Source organism: Sander vitreus, chromosome 5 (assembly GCF_031162955.1).
Source record: "Sander vitreus isolate 19-12246 chromosome 5, sanVit1, whole genome shotgun sequence".
NCBI lineage: Eukaryota > Metazoa > Chordata > Actinopteri > Perciformes > Percidae > Sander > Sander vitreus.
The window spans coordinates 27,265,300-27,286,174 of record NC_135859.1 but is presented as its reverse complement, the minus strand read 5'-3'; the positions used below and the strand labels follow the sequence as shown (position 1 = coordinate 27,286,174).

The following is a 20,875-nucleotide window of genomic DNA, read 5'->3' as shown; positions in this document are numbered from 1 at the left end:
CATCCATCCTTATAGCCATCCATTCATGCTCCTTCATTGCCTTGAGGCCCAGTCCTGCTATATTCCTCCGCCAAAAGAGGACATATGCAGCGCGTGATTAACTCCTTAGCACAGAGTTTCCACTGTTTTTCCCCTCATGAAAGGAGCTCTTGTCCCCCCCATCCTAAAGGAGCCAAATGAACAGTTCCCTGGTTCCCTCAGGCTCTTTGAAGAGCCGCTGTGACCGAATGACTCTGGAGAACTCCTGTCCCGTTCCTGGGACTCTGCAGCCCAGTAGCCCAGAGTCACAGGAAAGGGTCAAATATCAATCAGCATTCAAATGAATCTGTTTGAAGAATACAATAAGAGATTTATGTGGTTTATTACCCAATACATCCTTTTTCGCCATATTATTGTTGTACTTGATTGTACACTGGAATAAGACATTTGGAGAAGATGCCAAGAAGAGGCCAATTCCCGATTGAGAACAAATGGGGTGTTAGTGAATTAATATATGATGACTGTCATGTAAAGCGATTAAATAAGGACTGATTTTTAAGTTTGTGTTTGACTAGAGCTACATGTATTGCTTTTTTATTCCAAAGAAGTAAATGAGGAAATAACAAGTCAATGACCATACACAAATGGAAATCAATGTTGCTAAAAACAAAACCAGAAAAGACAAAATATACCTTACAGTTGGTAATGTTTTTGCAGCTTTTTCAGGCCCTTCTTTACAAAAATGCACTGTACACCTATAAAAACAGGCACGGGCCAGTCAGATAAACATTGCCACTTTATAATTACACAATGTTATGGTTTTAAGTATATGCAATTGTTTCAACAGTGGTATCAGAGTAGTATTGTACAATCCTTTCTGTATGAGTTAATCTTTTTTATGGGAGGCAATAACAACAACTGGAGGGAACAAGAAGGTTACAGATATCCGGTGCAGCTATTAATGCCATATAATTACACTCTGCGTCATGCAGTTAAGTGTTACACAAACAATAACATCAACAGAGAACAATTACAAAGCCAATGTAAACTTTACAAGATGGAAAGTACTCATACCGTAGGTTTGCTTCAGAGCTCAAAATAAGCAACATACCAAAAAAAAAGCAAATACAACATGAAAGCCAGTTCATTGACATCAAGGAAAAGAAAAGAACTTAAAGGGTCATATAAGCACAGCTTACAAAGATAATAAAAAGTACACTATGTATACAAGTAGAAAATGTTGAAAAAATAACCAAAGAAATGTGTTGTACCTTGATAAAAAAGACAATTTTTCAAATTAGCTGTAAATGTAAAATATTCTTCAGCCCAAAACATACCAATGGCATGTTAATATACATACACACACACATACATACATATCATGCATTGTTCATAGCTCTTGTTTTGAATGCTACTTTCAAAATAGCTATTCACCAATAACTTTAGTAAAAAGCTTTTTCCTCTTCAAACTGAATTAGTCCAGTTTAAGTATCCCACCTCACCACCTTTTTTGGTTTACTTGTTAGGATCAACACTTGAAATACATGTTGGCAACAACATTAAGGCAAACATGGCGTCTTTTGCTTAAACTGATCCACAGTTGAGGCACATTTTAACACCCAAGGCACAGTACCATTTAGCCCTACAGTCTTACTGTAAAACAAATGAAATTAAAGCACCATTTTACTTCAGCATGAGTCTACTAGCTTATGATAATATGTTCCTTAAGGGACAAACCATCCCTGACAAGATTTTTCCACACAATACCCCAATGGCATAAACAAATTCATGAGAAATGGAAGTAGCTCAATTGGCGATATTGACCTAGTTTCTCGACTAAACTGAAAGAACAGATAAAGACAAATGGCAGTCTCCTTCTGTAGTCTGATCTGTAGAGAATACTAGCAACAGTCATTACTACTTTTTACGGACATTAAAACACGCAATCATCTATTGTATCTGGTTTAAAGATGTATTGTCCTGCAGTATGTTTTCTTGAATACAGCATAGGGAAACTACAGATGTTGCTGAGAAAGTAAGTGAGTTTAAAGTGATTTATGAGCGTGACATAAAGTGAGGACATAGGATAGCTTGGGATTTCATTTTTGGTTTAGTGGTTTAGCTGACTGAATAAAACGTACAGTAAGAGCACATTCTGGTGATTTGGTGTTAGCCCAAGTATGAAAGAGGTTTAAAACAGCCCTTTTGCAGAAAGATCAAAGAGTTTGTTTGGGTTTCAACAAACCATGTCTGACAGAATTGGACAAATAGAGAGCTAAGTCTTTAAATCCAAAAATGCAACATTTCTGTAGGGAAGAGCCTTGAGACCAGCGAGGAATTTAAGGTGACTTACAAGCACATGGACAATTAAGTCCTAAATGTAGCATAACCTTTGTGCTTTGACGTGTGAGATATAGTTGTTTAAAAAAAAGCATTCTTTATAGCGTGGTATATCAACCTGAAACCTGTTCTAGTAGGAACTTAAAAAGGTGCTTTCTTTGCCAAACAAGTTCTCCAACAAAACACACTGGAATTGTAAAAGTGTGCCTAGACATACAAAATGAAGTGGGTGGCTTCAGGTATTGAACTGTATTTATGCATGTTGGTCCATGAACAAAACAAACACAAACAAAACTTGCAATCCTCAGAGGATCTAATTTCCTTGTTATTTTTAGTACCCTTAGTACCTTTGGAGAGCGTACATAAAACATAGCTATCTTTCCGACACCTGCATAGCAAATTACAGTTATGCAACCTCAAAAGCAATCCATATATAAATATAGTGGTGGACATACTGCAGAGGAATAGAGATGAATGAACTATGGATTATGTCTTTGCACCACTGTTCTCACAGTTGTGTCCGGCTTCGCCACAGGTTGTGGTGTGAGATTGAGACATAGTCGTTACACAAAAAAGGATTCTTGAAATGAAATACAATGGTGTATAGATGTCATTATAATAGAAACTCACCTATATGACTCAACTGCGTCCTCAATTTAAATGCAATTCTCACTCTTGACTGGTCCTGGAGTGGCAGCACACCCACACTGAACCTGTTAAAATTCCTTGATTTAAAAAACTATGTGATTCACCTTCCAACAAATCCATTTAGTCTCTTTGAAATCCATCACAAACATTGGTCATTTGTCTTTAAAAACACTTATTTCACTACTTGTGGTGGCATAATGGCTGTCTTTTGCTGGGGTGTTTTACTTTCCAATGTATCCAACGTACCCTCCTTGCCTTTCTTCCTGGGTGGCTTTTTTATGGGAGTCTTCTTTGGTGTAGGATCCAACATTGGGTCCCCTGGCCGTGAGCCGTTCAAGTCCTGCTTCTCCGGGCTCTTGGCTTCAGGGGTCCCGAGGTCGGTGGCGATGGGTGCCACCATCTTCTGGAGGCTGCTCGAGGTGGGCAGCAGGGGCTTGGTGGAGCCCTGCTGGCTAAATCCACTGGAGGGGGTCCTCTTGGCTTTTTGTGGAGGTGTTGGCTTCTCACGGTTTCCCTTGGGTGTGGAGAGGCCATTGGTCTTTGTCAGACCTGTCCCCTCATTCCTGTTGATGCTTTGGGTTTTCTCCTTGAGCTGAGCAGCCAGGAGTGTGGCAGCCTCAGAGTTCATATGATGGTGGATGACTTTGGGGCTCTTAGGTGGCTCCTTGGGGGTCTCCTTTGGACTGTCACCACTCTTTTTCTCAGATGAGGAGCTGTGGAAGCTACTTATCTTCTTGAGGGCATTCTGAACCACACCATTGATGTGCTCCATGTGACTGGGACTGCTGTGCTCGTCCCCAGACTTCTTACCTCGCAGAGGTTTGTGTTTGCTTGGGGAGCCATTGGCGTCTGCCTCCTTCCCCTCTTGTTTCTTCTGTTGCTCACGGCTCCTCTCCTTCATTTTCTGCCGCTCCTCGCTCTTGGCTGAGCCATCGCTGGAGCTCCTATTTTTCTCCTTTGGCACTGCAAGTGCCTTAATACCCCCATGCCCCTGTTGCTCTGGCTGGGGAGACCCTGTAGTATTTCCGTGTATCCACGATACTTTGGGCTTAGTAGATGGGTCTGGTGGCCGTGGTTTGGGTTTGCCAGGTGAAGGTGGTGGCTTTCCATTGCGCTTAGCCTCTGGTGTAGGAGTGCCATCCCCATCCTTGCCGCTGCCATCATCCTCCTTGGACTGCTTGGAGAGGCGGGCGATGCGAGCGTAGAGGTTTGCAGTAGTGGACTCAGAGCCACTGGTGGAGCCTTCACTGTCAGAGGACTTGAGCAGGGGCTGCTCACTGCCTTCTGGTTTTGTGACACTAGTGTCTTTCAGGGAGGTGTACTCCCCTGCATCATCCTCATTAGGGACAGCTTCTGGCTTCTCTGTTGCTGGGCTGGGGCTGCGCTTCTCTCTGCTTTCGTTCACAGATTCTGTGGATCATTGGAAGATCAACAGGTATTAGTCAAAATTTGTTATCCAATGTTCAAAATTAAAGTACATTTTAACTTCTTTTTAAACCAATACAGATGACTTGTTAAAGAGATCAGATCATTTAAATATTCATACACATTATACATTATATGGTATGGCAACTGGCTTATGAAGGCTTATCTTTGCTAATGTTAGCTAACTTTTCTCATTTGAATCAAGGGTCTAATGATAAAGGATGTCACATGCTATACAGACTGTAAAGTCCTTTGAGGCAAATATGTTATTTTGAGGTATGTAAATACATTTGGCAATACAGGGCAATCAAACAAAAATGAGACATTGTCTGTAGAAAACAGAATACACATCTTGTAAATCTGAAACTTAACAATGTGCTTTATCTGTGACCTTCACAAATAGCAGCAATTCATTGTTGGAGAATTTTTTTTTTTCCACCAGAAAAGCATGAACACACGTTATTTAAAGATATCTGTACCACTTCATTTCCTAATTTGTATACACATACTTGAGACTGGAGTGGCTCCAATGCAACAGATCCTATCGGTGCAACTCTAATTCAAAACCCTTTTGTGATGTTTGGAGCAATTATTTTGTGGCCGAGGCTTTTAACTCAAAATCAATTGTTTTAAAACCCTTGAACCATTTATTAGAAGAATGAGAACTAAACCAAAGTAGTAAGAGAGCACTGAAAACCCATCAATCACTAAGCACACTGAAAAGTCCCCCAAAACAAAACCTAACTCGCACAGTCAGACTTCTAGAATAGAAACTGATGGAATGGGTGTTTTCCATCAAACTTCAAGGAGTTAGTCACTGTTTGGATTTATGCCATGAGCTGACTTGGCCATTCCATTTCCTGTTTATACTCTCCTCGTCTCGGCGCAAAACCTGGGCCTAGATGGCATATGATAAAGAAACTATCTCCCTAATGAGATTTACAGAAGTGGGTGAGTCACTAAACGGTCACACTGGGGATCTTGACTTCTTCAGAAACCTTTGTCTATCAGCGTGTGTATGTGTAAAGTCTCCTACATGCCAAAGACAAATTAGGGATTTATGTGCGTCATTCGAGATAACTAAACTGTTTATTTATTCTTACGATGACTCACCTTCATGGGGCACACAGTAAACTGGCCCCTCGTCTCCGCTCTCAAAGGAAGAGAAAGACTCCTGGGACGACCAGGAGGAGGGGGAGGGTTGCTCGGCCACTGAGGGGGGCTCGATGAAGCTGCAGTTGAAGGTGTTCTCTGGGTCGTGGTGGGCTACTGAGAACAGAAAACAAACGCAGAAGCCAAAAGGTCAGCCAGAGGGTATTGTACCGTGTTACAAGAACAACAGTCTGTTCTCACTCTCTCTCACAACTGCTGCAGAGAGTGCTGTAGAAAGTGTTGGTTTAAGTGAGTCTACGGAAAAACTGTTTTTCTATTGGTTTTGGTTTTGGCTTTGAATTTGAGTTAACAAATGCTCCAACATTATGGGTTTTGGAAGCAAGTATAGATATTTTTGTAACCTGTTTAGTATTTGTACATGTTGTTGTCAAAAGCTGATTTAAGTTTTGCCTAAAGTGTTTTTCTCAGCAGGTTAAAAGGCAAACAAGAAAGCGCATTCTGACCATCATACGAGACAGAAATTCTGAATAAACCCATAACCACTGGCATTGTTTTTGGTGGGTCTGAAGCTCCTTAGTGACCCAAACAACTTATTCATTCATTTATGATGAATACATTATTTAGGAGTAAGTGAACTATTAGATGCATTCTAATTCAATGAAACAGAAGTTAGAATAAAGCAAAAAAAAGAAAAGAAAAACGCTTAAAAAGATACAATTTTCTAGAGATTGTTCAGCATTTTGGGAAATACAGCATTCAGCATATTCAGCATTCTCTGAGAGTGGGATGAAAATATTGATACTAATATCGTCGAATTAATTACAACGCTAATGAGTACATGCCTCACCTAGCTTAGCATAAATACTTGAAGCGAGGAGAAACAGGTGGTCTGTACAACCGCTAGCCTGTACACAATAAGCGTATTCCCAAAATGTGAACTATTCCTTTAACATGTATGGAGTGACAATTAAGAATCTGTAATTACAACAACAACAACTGATAAAGTATTGACCCTTAAACTGTAGTGATGATGATGTCATGCCATACCTTAATCTGGTCTTTTCTAGTATTAGGTGTTGAGCAAATGGATTCTTTCATCATCTTCCATAGAATTCTCTCCCTTAACATCATGTTTCTGTCTGTCTCTCTGTCTCTCTCTCTGTCTCTGTCTCTCAGTTTCCCTAGACACTGCAGCATTCTGCTGAGCCTTCAGTCTCAGGACAGCTGTGGTGTCTGAGGGATACTTGTGTGAGTTTTGGCTTAAACTTTACTGGGCGTTAACTCGACATGACCGACCACATCAGATGCGCCTGTTTACATGCCCGATGACACATGGGTCCATCCAGTTGTTTAGACCTCAGATAAACCCTAGGTGGAAGAAATCCCCTAACTGTACCAGGACCCTGGCCAGGAAACAAATCCAAGCTCCTTAGCATTGGTTGATTGACTGCAGTCTTGTATAAAGTACTTGAAAGCAATACTTGAGAAAAAATATATAAGTATCTTACAAGAAAATGACTTTGGTACAAGTTAAAGTCACCTTTTAGAATATTACTTGAGTAAAAGTCTTAAAAGTATCTGATATTTACTGTACTTAAGTATCAAAAGTAATTTTCTGATATTAAATGTACTTAATTTCTAGAAGTAAAAGTAAAGAAAAACTTTGATTACGAACTTTATTGTGGCTTCCTTATAGTAAAGTATAATATTCAGGGTTTTCACGCCTTCTTAAACATTAAATTCAAAGTCTGACAAAATAGAAAGAGAATTTTAATTTTTTGTTCACTCCAATGTACAAAATAATTGCAAGTAACGAGTAACGAAGACGCTTTGGGGGAAATGTAGTGAAGTAAAAGTATTCATTTAATTTAGGAGTAGTGGAGTAAAAGTGAAAGTTTCCAGAAATATAAATAACAAAGTAAAGTACAGATACGTAAAAATTCTACTTAAGTACAGTAACAAAGTATTTCTGATTGACACTGATTGTCTGTGAATAAAAAAGTGATCTACTGCTGGATTTGTACAGACTTGGTAACTTATAGAGGCACTATTAGAGGAAAAACTGCATTTTCTTTTAATTTGTAATATTAGAGTATGAGAAGCTATTTCACACATATTTGTTTTACATTCTCACTGCACTTGTTGGTGTTTGATAGGCAAGACAATCTTGATCCTAATAACATTCAAACTCATATAACTTTAGCAGATGGTCTGTTTAGAGGTTCCTCTCACAATAATGTGTAAACTGATCTGTCTGGTTTAGTTATTATAAACCGGTCTGATGTTTATTCTCTTGCTTCCGGTGTCTATCAGTTTTCCTCACATGTGTTGTGATTTTCTTGCGTTCAACATTTTCTCAAACGACAACCAGATTTAGTCATGGTCAAATTGGAACTGGCTCATAGGGGTTGTGTGTGTTTGTGTGTGCCACATCATTTTTTTGTGTACCATCATGTATGTGCAAAGCAATTTTCAAGGACCCTGATTTGTTTTGTTTTTCTTGAGGCTGCTGAGTTATCAGATAGAATATCTGTTTACAGTCTAGCTGAATCTTTAATGCTACATTCATCTAAAAACATTGTTATCAGTTAAAACTATTTCTTACATTTATCCAAAACAAGTCATCTAAACGTCTGAACTCCATGTTTTGAGTTTGGTAGGCTGATGTCTTTGTGTTACTCGTAGGGTGGATAATGTCAACACATGTGCAACATGCCTACAATAAGCAAGTACAGATGTGTGTAAAAAGGAGGAAAAAAAAGACAAAAAATAACAAGTGTTACTGCGTTGAGGGGACTTCCATCTGAGGGCACCCATTTATGTGATTATTTAAGGATATCATGTTTACTAGAATGATGTTACCCTGCACTCTCTACATGTGTAGTTAATGTTGGACTTTTGTTGCTACAAAAATGACTCCAAAGTCTTTCATGGCACTACTATTCTGAGTGGATTAACTGAAAGCAAATCAGCTACGTGTGGATGTGGTAGATTAATAATAATATGATGTATACAGAACCCAGCAAAAATATTTTACAGAGGTGTGGATGACTAATAATAGTTTGCCCAAATTCAACAACAGGAATAAATAAATGAATAAGACAGGGTATGTGCTCTGTCTTCTGCCCGTGTGCAGAGTCTTTACTGTGCAGCGGCAGGCAGATCAGCAGAGACTATGAGGGACTTAGGAATGTAGAGCAGCTAACCTATGCAAAGACTTCAGTTAAGTTAGTCAACAAGCTAACACATGGGTATTTTGCGACATTACTTGGATGCAGTGATGAACAACTGCTGCCCTTGAAAGCTGCTCCCTCCAGACTGTTGGTCTAGTGGGGCAGATTGTTCTCCAGACTGGACGCCACTGTGATCCCTGCCTACATGGAGGCCAACGCACAACAGGGCATTATTGACACATCCCAGCTGCAGAGCTCCGCCACCACAGTTGCTCAGTGGGGGGATGTGTTAACAGACCTGAGACAGAGGTGGTCTAAAGGCTAGAGAGCCAGGCTGGGACAAGCAGGTTGGTAGTTCAAATGCCTGGTCCAGCTATGGAAATCTGGGCATAGAACGGGGATTACTAGCCAATAATAACAAGAAACAAGGCTTCAGCCTGAAACAGGTTTACAGGATTGCATGCAGAGTCTAAAACAAATACAGTACACTGAGTGACATCCAACATGGCCAACTCAGAGCCTTTAAATCAATTAGTGATCACATTTATTTGCAAATATTCCTAAAACTCAAGCTGACATTTTCTCCTTTGTTCCATCTTAATTCATGCACTCAAGAGCAACTTTACAGTGTGAGAAAGTTTTCTTTTGGTACATCACAATAGCATGAATGTGAAGTTGAGTGTTGTTGCAAACATATTTGCAATCCCAGCCAACTTTCCCAGGATAAATAAAGACAAAAAAAGCAGGTGGAGCTGCTCTCAGCCCTTACCCGTGGGGAAGCATTTGCACACAGAGGATGCAAGGAATGCCGGACAGACGTGAATCTGTTGGGCGTGGAGTAAATATGCTTAGAATGGAATGCCAAACTACAAGCAAATAGCCTTAGTTTTGCCAAGAGGCAAAGAGGTGACAGTGTGTTCATGTATCTATTTCTCTGAGGCTAACTATGCTAACAGAGGTTGTTGTCTTCCTTCCCTACTTCCCCCTGTTCCTTTTTCATTTGGTCTTGCCACATCTGTTGCCACTGACTCTGGTGTGGATAAATCACAGTTCTGACACGGGCTGGGGTAAATTTGACCACTTCCTGTTTCCAGCCCCATTGGGCCCCCTCTGGAATGTGTGTGTGCGCAGGACTGTGTAGCCCCAGTCAGAGTTTGAGTTTCTAAATGTTGGCAGACCACGCTTCTGTGGGTAGACCAACAGAAAGCAGTGTAGCACACATTTGGATAGGACAAACCAGGAAGGGCACGAGAGACGCATACTCTCTGTAATAGATTTGACTGGGTATTGAGGTCTGTTCTTAAATTGAATTGGTACATGGTAGTCTTATCTGTTTTCTAACTTGTAGACTCTTGACAGTAAAAGCCTAAAAATTGATCTTTTTCCCTTTGCTTACAGTGTAAACACATCCCGGTATCTTTATGTACAGTAAAGATGTGAAAAAGATCTGTTGTTTAAAAAGGCATTTGGCTAAGATGACATTCCTTTTTATATGCCTCTGGCACATTGCTTCAGATGGTCAAGCTCTTCACAGACATCTGTATTAATGTCCCCCAATGTGATGACAAAGGCAACTCTGTCCCAGTGTTGTATTTTGACCAAGGCATAATAGAGACAGATTCTAGCTTAAAGAATCAGCTGGATAACTGAGGAGGCACATGCTGCTCAGACATGGAAAAGAAACCAGGTCATCAACTCCTTCCACAGCACGCTGAGTTCAGCAGAGCCCTTTTAAAGAATCAAATTACAGTTCTTCATAATTATGCTTAAGCTGAGGCAAAGTTAAGAAACTGCTGTGCAACACTGAACCCAACCCCCCACCCAATCAATCATTTGATCTATAAATCGAAAAAGATTCCCATTACACTTTCCCAGAGCCCACTTTCATGGCTTGTTTTGTCAGACCAACAGTCCAAAGATTCACAATGACAAACAGGCAAATGCAGCAAATGTGACAAGCTGGAGCCAGGGAATGTTTGGCCTTTTTTTCTTGATAAATGACTTTTAACAATAAACCGATTATGAAAATTGTTGTACATTAACTTTCTGTCAGTGGACTTGTACATAAGTTGACTAATTGCTTTAGCACTACTGCAAATGTCACCCCTATATTCTGTCAATGTTGTGCACCAAACATTATTAATCTACTTCAATTATTAAATAAAAATATTTGCACAATTAATACAAATGGGATCCTATGAAGATCTGTACAGTACGGAGAATATGTCCATGTTTTGAATATTGGAAATTCCATATATTGTGAAATGCAGAAAAATAATGCTGTTATGATATATTGAAATAATGTTATGATATATTGAAGTATTGCAGACAAAACACCCACTGCATCTGCATGTGTTGTCATAATGAAGAACAATACTTTGTACAGTGATATAAAATAGCTTATAGGGGGAAGACAGGGGGACAACAAGACAACTATCTCCTTGTACAAATGCTGACATTTTTAAAGAACTAGATAAATGTATATTTTCAAACTGTTAATCTTGTTTTAGAACCCTGAACAAAAACAGCCGTGTTAAACTCTGTGTGGCGGGGTTTAAAAGATCATCATATCGCCTATGTCTACTATAAAAAAAGACTGGGGTCACAGACAGATCTGTCACAGACCACGAGACCTCCGCATGGAGCAGCAGAGCTGCAGCATCCACCCAAACAGAGCGGCCTTTGATAGCGCGTCACTCACCACCACCCGGGCCCCCCGACAACCACTGGCCTTCTTTTAATAACACAGCCTCCTCCTCAGCCCAAGAAAAAAAATGGAAAAAAATGGAAACGATTAAAGAAAACGGGAAGAAAAAAAAAAAGCCCAGTTTAGGGTTGTAATAATATGAACACATGGCATTTGAGGGTGCCAAGAATAATAAGGGGCTCTAAAACCAGTGCATTCCTTTCAAATGAAACCCCATACTCGCCTGGCAGTCACCATACACTTTTCAACCCTATTCATCAACTAAGAGGAAGACTGAGGTAGCGCTGAAGGTACAGTAAAATGCTCACTCTGACTGCCATGCACGGTTGTCATTGTCCATGCTGTGTTAAGCTGAAGTTATATAAAAGCATTGATAGCGAGTGAAGCCACAGTTATCATATTATCTGACACCTCCATGTCAAAATCTGAATATCATTACATTAATGACCTGTGCTAATTATGCATTGGCTATTTATGATGCTATGAGTGATGCGGCTTTAGCAGAATGTGTTGTACGAGCAGCAGAGAGGATGATTACATAAAACACAGCAGCTTCTGGCAGCACTGCGGTGGGATATGAGAAAGAGTTTTGGGGCTTACCGACTACTTTGGGCAGTTTCTGTCGCCTCAGTGGAATACGGGGAAGTTTAGTGCTGATTCGGCTGAATCGTCCACACAGGATCCGCTTGGCTTTTTTGCTGTTGGTAGAGTTGTCTTGGTTAGGATTGAAAAGGGATGACGCCATGGAAATCCAAATGAATCATTCAAAAGAGGCATATTAAACCTGGCCCTATGCCTCTTTTGAGGGCTCAGGGGCCGCTCACATTGCTACTCGCACTGTAATGTCAATATATGAAAGTACTTAAAATACAATTGAAATGCATTTATTCATTTAACAACCTGGTACCTGTGAGAGAGAGTAGAAATAAAATATTTATCTCTATTTTCATAACCGGGGGCAAGCCTCCTACTAGGAACTCAAGCCCAATCGTGGACCATAGAGGTGAAGACACCTATCTGTCACTCACTTGTGGTCGTCTTTGTGCCGACACAGGCAGCAGCAGCACAGTAGCGAGAGCAGGACAATCAGTAAAAAGGAGACCAGGGTTCCAGCCGCGATCACACCCATCCGCTGGTTGGGCTCTGAAAGAAGAGATGCAGGGAATTCTGGGTGTGCCACATTGGCGCAGCAAAACTCTGAATGCCAGTTTCAACAAACCTCTCTCTCTGTCATCACTAACACTAGTGACCGTAGTGCATAGCAAATTATTATGATTTACTGTACACTTGAAAGCATATGACTTGAGTAGAGGGTTTAGCTAACTGTCTATAATCTTTATTAATGTGATGGTTAGCTTTGATGAGAAACAATTGATTTTCAATAGCTGCAAGCATCTCTGAGGAATATTGCAACAGGCTGAAATTCACTACAAATAATTCACTATTAACCTTATGTCACTTAAGACAAGGGACCGCTTACGCTTTCATTGTTGATTTCCTGCAAGCAACTTCCTGTCCTCACCTCCTTTTTACTAAACGTCACCATAACTCATCTATGATTTAGTAGCACCCCTCCCTCCTCAAGTGGGATACACCCCAAAGATAATAAATGCTGTATTGCGTAAGCATGGACAGCTTTGGCGCTTGCAAGGACAGATGACACCAGAAGAGAAGCAAACCATCAGTTAAGGGGTAAGTAGCTGCGGCCCTCAGGTCTTTACACTGTCACATAAGGCTGAGATGGATTGCTGGGCAGTCTGGGCGTGGCATGTTGTCATTTGCTCTGTGCTCACAGATGCATAAAGAATGGAAAAAGGTTTTGGTGTGGGGTAAGGTGAAAGTGACAAGGTCTTATGATATCACTGGCCAACATCTCGCCGCCCATCACATCCATTTGCCAAAATCCCTGCTAACTTTGTGTTCCAAACAACAATATTCTTCCTGCCTGCCTGCGGTCTACTTTTTCCTCTACTCTCTGTCTCCCTTCCAAGTTCTCTTTTTCTCTCATATTTTCTCCATCCCCCTCTTTATTTCTTCCTCCTTCCTCTCTCTCTCGCTCTCTCTCTCTCTCTCTCTCTCTCTGGCTGGACAGGAACTGAGCCAACAAACACAGCCATAAAAAGGACACCGGTCTGGGTCTGGAAACGCTATCAAGGCCTCGCTACGTTAACTCTCCCACTACACAAACTGAACTGAATAGATGTGTTTGTTGGTACTCAGTGTGTACAGCCAACTATTAGACATTCAATACACAGGCAGCACTAGTGGCATCTGGCTCTTTGAACAAACAGTTCAGGGGGTTATAATTCTTTGTGTATGTGTAGTTCAAATAAAAAATAGCTGTTGTTAATCTCAGAAAAGGTACATTATTTAGAAAAACACTAGTTTTTGACTACTGCTGGTCACAGAAACCCCTTTTAAAACATAACTACAAAGCATGTGGTTGCTCTTAAAAAAAAAAGATTTTCTTACGGAGATAGCAGGCACCAGACACAGGATCACAGTTCTTGTCATTGCAAGAGCAGGTTTGGTTGCAGTTCACTCCGTACTGGCCAGGTGTACAGGTCATATTGCAGCTTGAGTACAGACAAAAACAACATCTGTTTAATGTTCATTCCAAGTGACAGATGCATGAAATAGGACACAGAAAAAGAGAAACTGCATAAATGGGATCAGTGTTTTGTTTCAGGCAAAATCCTCTGTGATGGAAGTTTGTAGGAATTTTAACTCTTCTATTTCAAAAGTGTTCCTTATCAGTATCTGTAAAAAAAATATGCCTCAAAACACATGTTCACTCATTCATATTCCCAAGATATATAAGTGTATGAGAGAAAGCCATCAACCATTTCACTATGTATTGTTAAGCATAACCATGACTCTTTTTTTTTCTTATGACTTACTAGGTGCCATAAAATCCCGGGTCACATAAGCACTCGCCGGTGACAACATGACAAATGCCGTTAAAACAGTGACTGCAGTTGTTCTCACAGTTCTCGCCATATGTGCCGTTGGGGCAGCGCACCTCGCACCTAACACACACAAAAGGAAAGCCATGATTACAGTCAATTTCAAGCTTAGCAGTATGAGTCACACACATTATCACAGTATGGAACAACAACAACATATACTGTATTTTTTTTTAACATATGTACATTACATTTAACATATGCTTTTTTTTTTTTTTCTTATTTTACACATTTCTAAATTGTACTGTGCATGTTGTCTTACCTGTCCCCAATCCAGCCAGCGTTACAGTGAGAGCATTTGCCATGAATGGGGTCGCAGTGGTGGCCGTCTTTACAGGTGGGACACACGTCCTGGCAATTTTCACCAAAGAAGCCTTTGGAGCAGAGCTGGTCACACCGTGTTCCATTCCAGCCTCTGTCACAGGTGATGCAGCGTCCCTCTGTCACCTTACAGGGCTGCTGGCCCTTGCAGTGTCCACACCTATGGATGAAAACATAAAAAAATAAATCTCATTTTATCTTGTTTGCACAAAAACTCCTCCATCTCATCTAAATGTAGTAAAACGGTTGAAGGATCTGAAACCCATAATAATCTGTATTTGTATGTTTTAAATTGTTGCTTTAGTGATCATTTAAAGAGGCAGATACACAACATTGAACTCTAACTGTGTTCTTTTCAGTTTATAGCAACTGTATTGTGTGAGAATGTCACAGTCCATGGAAGGTAAAGCACTTAACCGGAATTGCTTTTACATGTTGGCTGATGATAATGGTATAATGTGAATACCAACTCCCAAATCTCACTTTATTATTGCTCCATTAAGTAACACGGTCAGATATTTTAAGGGTTATCAGCTGCAGCATATATCAAATCTTATTTCCTAATAAAACTACAAAACCGCATCATAATATGGATCAGACAAGGGAACTGAACATTAGGCATCGGTAAAACTGCATATTCCTGTGTTTTTTTATATGGTACGTCTGCTCTCTGCCAATATTTTTTCCCCACCTGTTTCTGCAGTTTTGACCATAGAACCCGGCAGGACATGGTTCCCGGCAAAACTTCCCACGGTACCCTGGTGTGCAGGTACATGAGCCGTCCACCTGATTGCACTTGCCGTGAATGCACTGGCAGTAACGGTCACACCGTGGACCCCACAGCCTCTCCCGGCACAGGCAGCGTCCAGTGAACTGTTCGCATGGTGAATTGTTACAGTTACACTGGATTGCACAGTTCCTCCCCGTCCAACCAGGGTTGCACATGCATCGCCCTGTCATTGCATCGCAGATAGAGTTGATGCTGCAGTAGCAGTTGTTGTTGCACTGGGGACCCCAGACGCCAGGGTGACATGTGCATTTGCCCGTCTCTTGGTCACACTTGCCCTTTTGGCATAAGCAAGCATTCTCGCAGTTAGGTCCCCAACGATTGTGGTTGCAGGTACACTCCCCGGTCAAGTCATCACACTGGCCGTTGGGGTAACAATTACATTTCCCTTTGCAGTCAGGGCCCCAGAACTGGGCAGGGCACTCTGTTAAAAGACAGTAATGGCAGTAATCAGGAAATGGGCAAATTTCTTCTGACTTGTCAACTATCCTTCAACAAGACTAAGAGTCTCTACAGCCATGCTAGTGGCTCTGTGAGGTTGCACAGCAGTGCTTTGTTCTAAACGCCAGCATGGCAACATAATCACGACAGCTGATGTTTTGCAGGTACAATGTTTACCGTGCTCACCGTCTTTGTTTAGCATGTCAGCTAACATCTGCTAATGTCATGCAATCTATCCAATAGTTATGAACAAAGAGGTGGACCTACAGATAGAACATTGCCATTCCCAGGTGGCATGGCTAAAAAAGTGCCATAATTTGAAATCATGCTGGTGGTTTAGATTTTAAATGAGAGCTAAAACTTGGTATTTAACAAGTGAAATATTTCTATTTGACCTTTAAAAACAGTAGACGAGAAGAAAAAGGTATGAATGATGATTAAAAAAAAATAAGCAATCCCTTACTAGTGTCACAGCTAGCTCCAAAGTATCCATGACGACAGCGACATTCATTCGGCCTGACACACACCTCATTTTCGTTGCAGGTGAAGTTGCCTTCGCAGAGAGCTTGGGTGAACAAGAACAGGCCGTATTATTCAATTGCCTTGAACAATAAGCTATATGACATGTACTAATAAATGATCTCTGTTTGGTACATACGTGTCAGGCATTCATCCCCTAGCTGCCCCCATCCACTGCAGCACACAAATCCTGATGATCTGGAAAAGAAGTTATGAGCTTGAGAATGAGGGATAAATGGTAAAGAACCTGGCTAAAATACAGTGAAACAAACACATATCAAAGCAGCAGCATCCACACCCAACGCATGCTTCTTTGATCTCACTGTTCTTATTGATGTGGCTGATGCCAAATTCTGCAAACGTATGAAGGGCATTGTACATGACGCACATGCTTAGAACATGGTTGTATAATGATCTGAATGTGGGTCATTCCCATCTGTATACAGTACTTTACATACACTCAAAAGCCCTTAACCTCTGTAGTTTGTCAGTTTCTTTAGGTTTCCTAAGCCTTTGGGGAAATGTGAATATTCAGAGACAATATTTTGCAGCCAAATTTTAGGCCTGTCAGGAAAGGGCGGATGTGTCTCCTCTTCCTCCCACGCCTGTGACCTCTTCGGGCCCCCTGCAACACGTCAGCTTCCCCTAAAGTGTTTGAAGATGGCAGTTTACTTTCAACCAATGAGCAGGGAGCCACGTTGATTTTGACGCTGCCAAAATAGGCGCGTGGTTGAGATCGCAGGTCTCAGATCTGTATGCTAACAATTGTAATGGAAGGAGGATCATTTCTTAATAAGCCTTTTGTGATTTTATGTACATTAATATGGCACTGGATTAAACTTGTTTTGCTTTGTGCTGCTCTAAATTTTGAGGAACCCCGGTGAACATGTATGGAGTTGACCCAATCCATGTCAGCACTAAAAACAAAGATTGCATTCACTGTTGTGTAGAATCAATTAGGTGTTTAGAAGCATAGCTGCACTCCTGTTTGCCTTTCATTATTACAGAAAGAATGCATCAACTAGCTTTGCCAAGAAATCCAATAGAAGCTCTTTAACTGATTCAAAAACCTATTTTTCTGCGTCAGTGCCGAAAGATTCGCGTTCAAGTCAGAAAAAATAAAAACACAATGGGCATAATAGGAAAAACAAGTGAGTGGTGAGTTTACTACAATGAATGTTGAATACTGGAAGGAGGGCAAAATGTCAAACTTGTAGAGCAGTAAATGTGAGTACTGTATATATCACACTAAAAAACTTCACAAAGCACTAAAATAGGCTCTGGTTAATGACAATTTGTTGCCCATGAAGCAAAGAACAATCTATGAGACGGCAGCACAACTTAAACTTTTGAAGAGCAGCTGTTGATTACTTCACATTTCATTGTGACTGCACGGAAATATGCAGCATGTGGCTTTTTAGATAAGCTATTTTCAGTTTTGCTCTAAAAACTTTGACTGCTTATGATACAAGAAACAAAAGACACTAAGCACATGATTTCTTATCACACATCTTGTATGACATATTGGAGAATGAGCCCTGGACTATAGCCTATTTGCTGTTTCTCTGCTACCACAATTTCAAAGACATCAGTGCATCAGTTTGGATGCTGTAGTCAGCAATTGTGGACATGGTTTGGGTTTTTCTTCTACACTTTACAGGCTCAGCTATAATCCTAGGGGTCATCAAGAAATGTTTTTTGGATACCTTATCTTTTGAGAAGGAGCTGTCTAGATATTTGTATTCCAAGAATAGTATTCTATTGCTTTTCACAAAATAGATTTTTATTCTTAAAATATCAATTGTCAACCAAAATGTGTTCGTTTAAACATTTTATAAACTTAAGTTTTGTTTTTTTTGCCACGAATCCTGCTCAGGTCATCGAGAGCGCCCCCTAAAGAGCAATGAAAACACTCCTGTTCCAGATGTACACATCTGTTTAGCTGCTTTCTTCAATTGACTCCTCCTTCTATACAGCAGACTGGGAACACGCTATACGTAGAAAAGAATGTGAAATAATCTAATCAGTGTAAATACGAATGCTTGATGTAAAAGTAAAATAAACGTTTAGAGAATGAAGTCAGTGGTGGATTTCAGATACAGGCTAGCGACTTTTCTACTTTAGTGAGTTATTCATGCATAAGTTATTATTCCAACACTAAGTTATGAATTGATTGTGCTCTTTGTTGAAAACGCAATTGTTCTTCAAGCAAATAAAAAAAAGACTTGAGGAATGTGATGATTCCACATGCTTTAGTGCAATTGAAACTCTGACTGGACTGTTTTGAAGAAAGTCACTCAATTGCCGAATGCTGAAGGGAGAATGAGGCAAACTATGTCACAAGCTGATATGCATTAACAACTAGTGAAAAAAAACAAACTATATGCTACATATTTTAACCTGTTTTCTTCTGCACTGGTGCTTACCCAGGTGCTTTGCATACATTCCTGCCTTTTGGGTTGAGTTCTTGGCTGAAACTGGAGCAAAAGAAGAGACAAACCACCGCAACAACAGCAAAAGAGTTCTTCACTTCCATTGTACAAGCAGCAGCATCCTTCTAGACGCCGTTTTCACACCGCATTTCCCTTCCCCCGAAATATGATTATGTCTGTTTTTCACTGTTTTTGTTAAACCCTCCGATTTGTTTAACGCATATAATCCATAGGTTATCTGCTTGGTAGATATCAAATCCTTGTCCAAAAAGATGCTTTTAAAACTCTCGCAACCACCTACGCCATCGAGAAACTCAGCAGCAAAAAAGTGACCACCGACAGCTGAAAAAAGCAGCTGAAAAAAAGTCATAAAACCAAAACTTGCAAATCACAGTAGGCTATTCTTGACGAACGCTGTTCTCCTGCAGTGCGCCGTTTATTCCATCAATGTTTCTGAAATAGGCAATCACGCAAAGCTCGTGGGTCCAGAGTCATAATGAAATTAAAACTTTCCACCAACGTAATGTCCTCAACGCGCGTCGAAACGTGTAGATGTGTTGATAGTCTTGCAAAAAATGAAGGCGAATTAGCTGCCTTTGGCGTTTTCCTCTCTGAGGACGAGCGCTTATAACTTTTGTCCTCTCTTGCGCTCTCAGGAGTGGTAGGAGGGAATATTTTTGGCTTTGTGTGCCATGCGTGCGCCACCAAATCTACATAGGCCTGTGTGCAACAGGGTCTGCTTTAATCGCCTAGGTTAAAACAATGTCTTGTGGCCCATTTCGTAATTATAACAAACAAAAGTTAATGTGGGCGATTAGGACGGAAAAGGTATAGCTTTTTAATAATGACAATTGCCACTAATATCATTATTATCATTCATAGTTGCGTACTGTAAGCATCTTTCAGTCGTCCAATTTAAATGACAGATTTGTAGAAATGATTTGTATTTGCAGTAAACTCCTTAGAAAACACTAATTAAGGTAGTGTTTTAATTGATGCATGGGGAAAGTGTGTGTGCCATTGTGTGTGTGTGTGTGTGTGTGTGTGTGGGGGGGGGGTGAAGGGGGCTGCAGTTTAATAACTACGTTAGACAATAGCTCCCCCATCTGTTAACACCAACGAAGTGATTTTGGCATGTGGCCCCTCCTGCACTAAATAAACAACAAGTGCAAGGTATCTTAACCATTGAAAGCAAAGCAAGTATTACATTATTACACCAGATGCATTGATGCAGTCCACCTTTCGCCATGAATGGTTGCACAATGCATGTGCCCTGATGGGTCTGTTTTTTTCTCACAGGAGCACATCACATTGTGGATTGTCAGGGGTCTTTGAAGGGGTTCAGGACCAAAATAAAGTTATTCTCTACTAAATGTTATGACATGTTTGTAATTCAGTTCTACTGACATGATCCCTCATCCATGTCAACAAGACCCACTGCCAAAATTCCAAAACAGAAAGCAGCTATGACCTCACATAGTTTGACAGGTCTTTTGTAAATGGCTAAACATTAGACAACTACTGACTTATAATGAATAATGTTTTCTGATGTTTTTGATTGTAATTCACATGGTCAAATATGATGTTTTTAAGTTATGTAATTCATGTAGGCCTGCATGTTCCAGAGGTGAATTGTTGGTCCTACAATTACTTAAATAGCATGAGATTATTTGTCTTGCGAATTACACTGAAAGGTAAAGTACTCAGTTGTCAGTTTTTACTTATGTGGCCACCATGTAAGGGCAAATTATGTGACTGATTTCAATATTGTATCAGGCAATCCCAGTAGTGAGGTACACTACCGGTCAAAAGTTTGGGGTCACTTCGAAATTTCCACTCCATTATAGACAGAATACCAGCTGAGATCAGTTGCATTGTTTTTTTTAACCAGGGCAGCAGTTTTCAGATTACATTATGTGCTTACATAATTGCAAAAGGGTTCTCCAATGTTTTCTCAATTAGCCTTTTAAAATGATATCAGATTAGTAAACAGAATGTGCCTTTGGAACATTGGATGAATGGTT

The 20,875-nt window shown here is 40.4% G+C and overlaps 1 protein-coding gene across 1 annotated transcript; it reads right to left on the bottom strand.

Annotated features, from left to right (window-relative positions):
• Positions 1-557: 557 nt before the first annotated feature.
• Positions 558-19,522, bottom strand: scarf2 (scavenger receptor class F, member 2). The gene is made up of 11 exons (XM_078251316.1): positions 18,846-19,522; positions 16,559-16,617; positions 16,364-16,465; positions 15,364-15,883; positions 14,614-14,832; positions 14,286-14,414; positions 13,858-13,961; positions 12,414-12,528; positions 11,986-12,083; positions 5,506-5,661; positions 558-4,377 (listed from the first exon to the last, which is right to left on the bottom strand). The coding sequence occupies exons 1-11, from the start codon at positions 18,953-18,955 to the stop codon at positions 3,140-3,142; spliced, it is 2,850 nt and encodes a 949-aa protein (XP_078107442.1). The 5' UTR covers positions 18,956-19,522; the 3' UTR covers positions 558-3,139.
• Between the last annotated feature and the right edge of the window lie 1,353 nt (positions 19,523-20,875).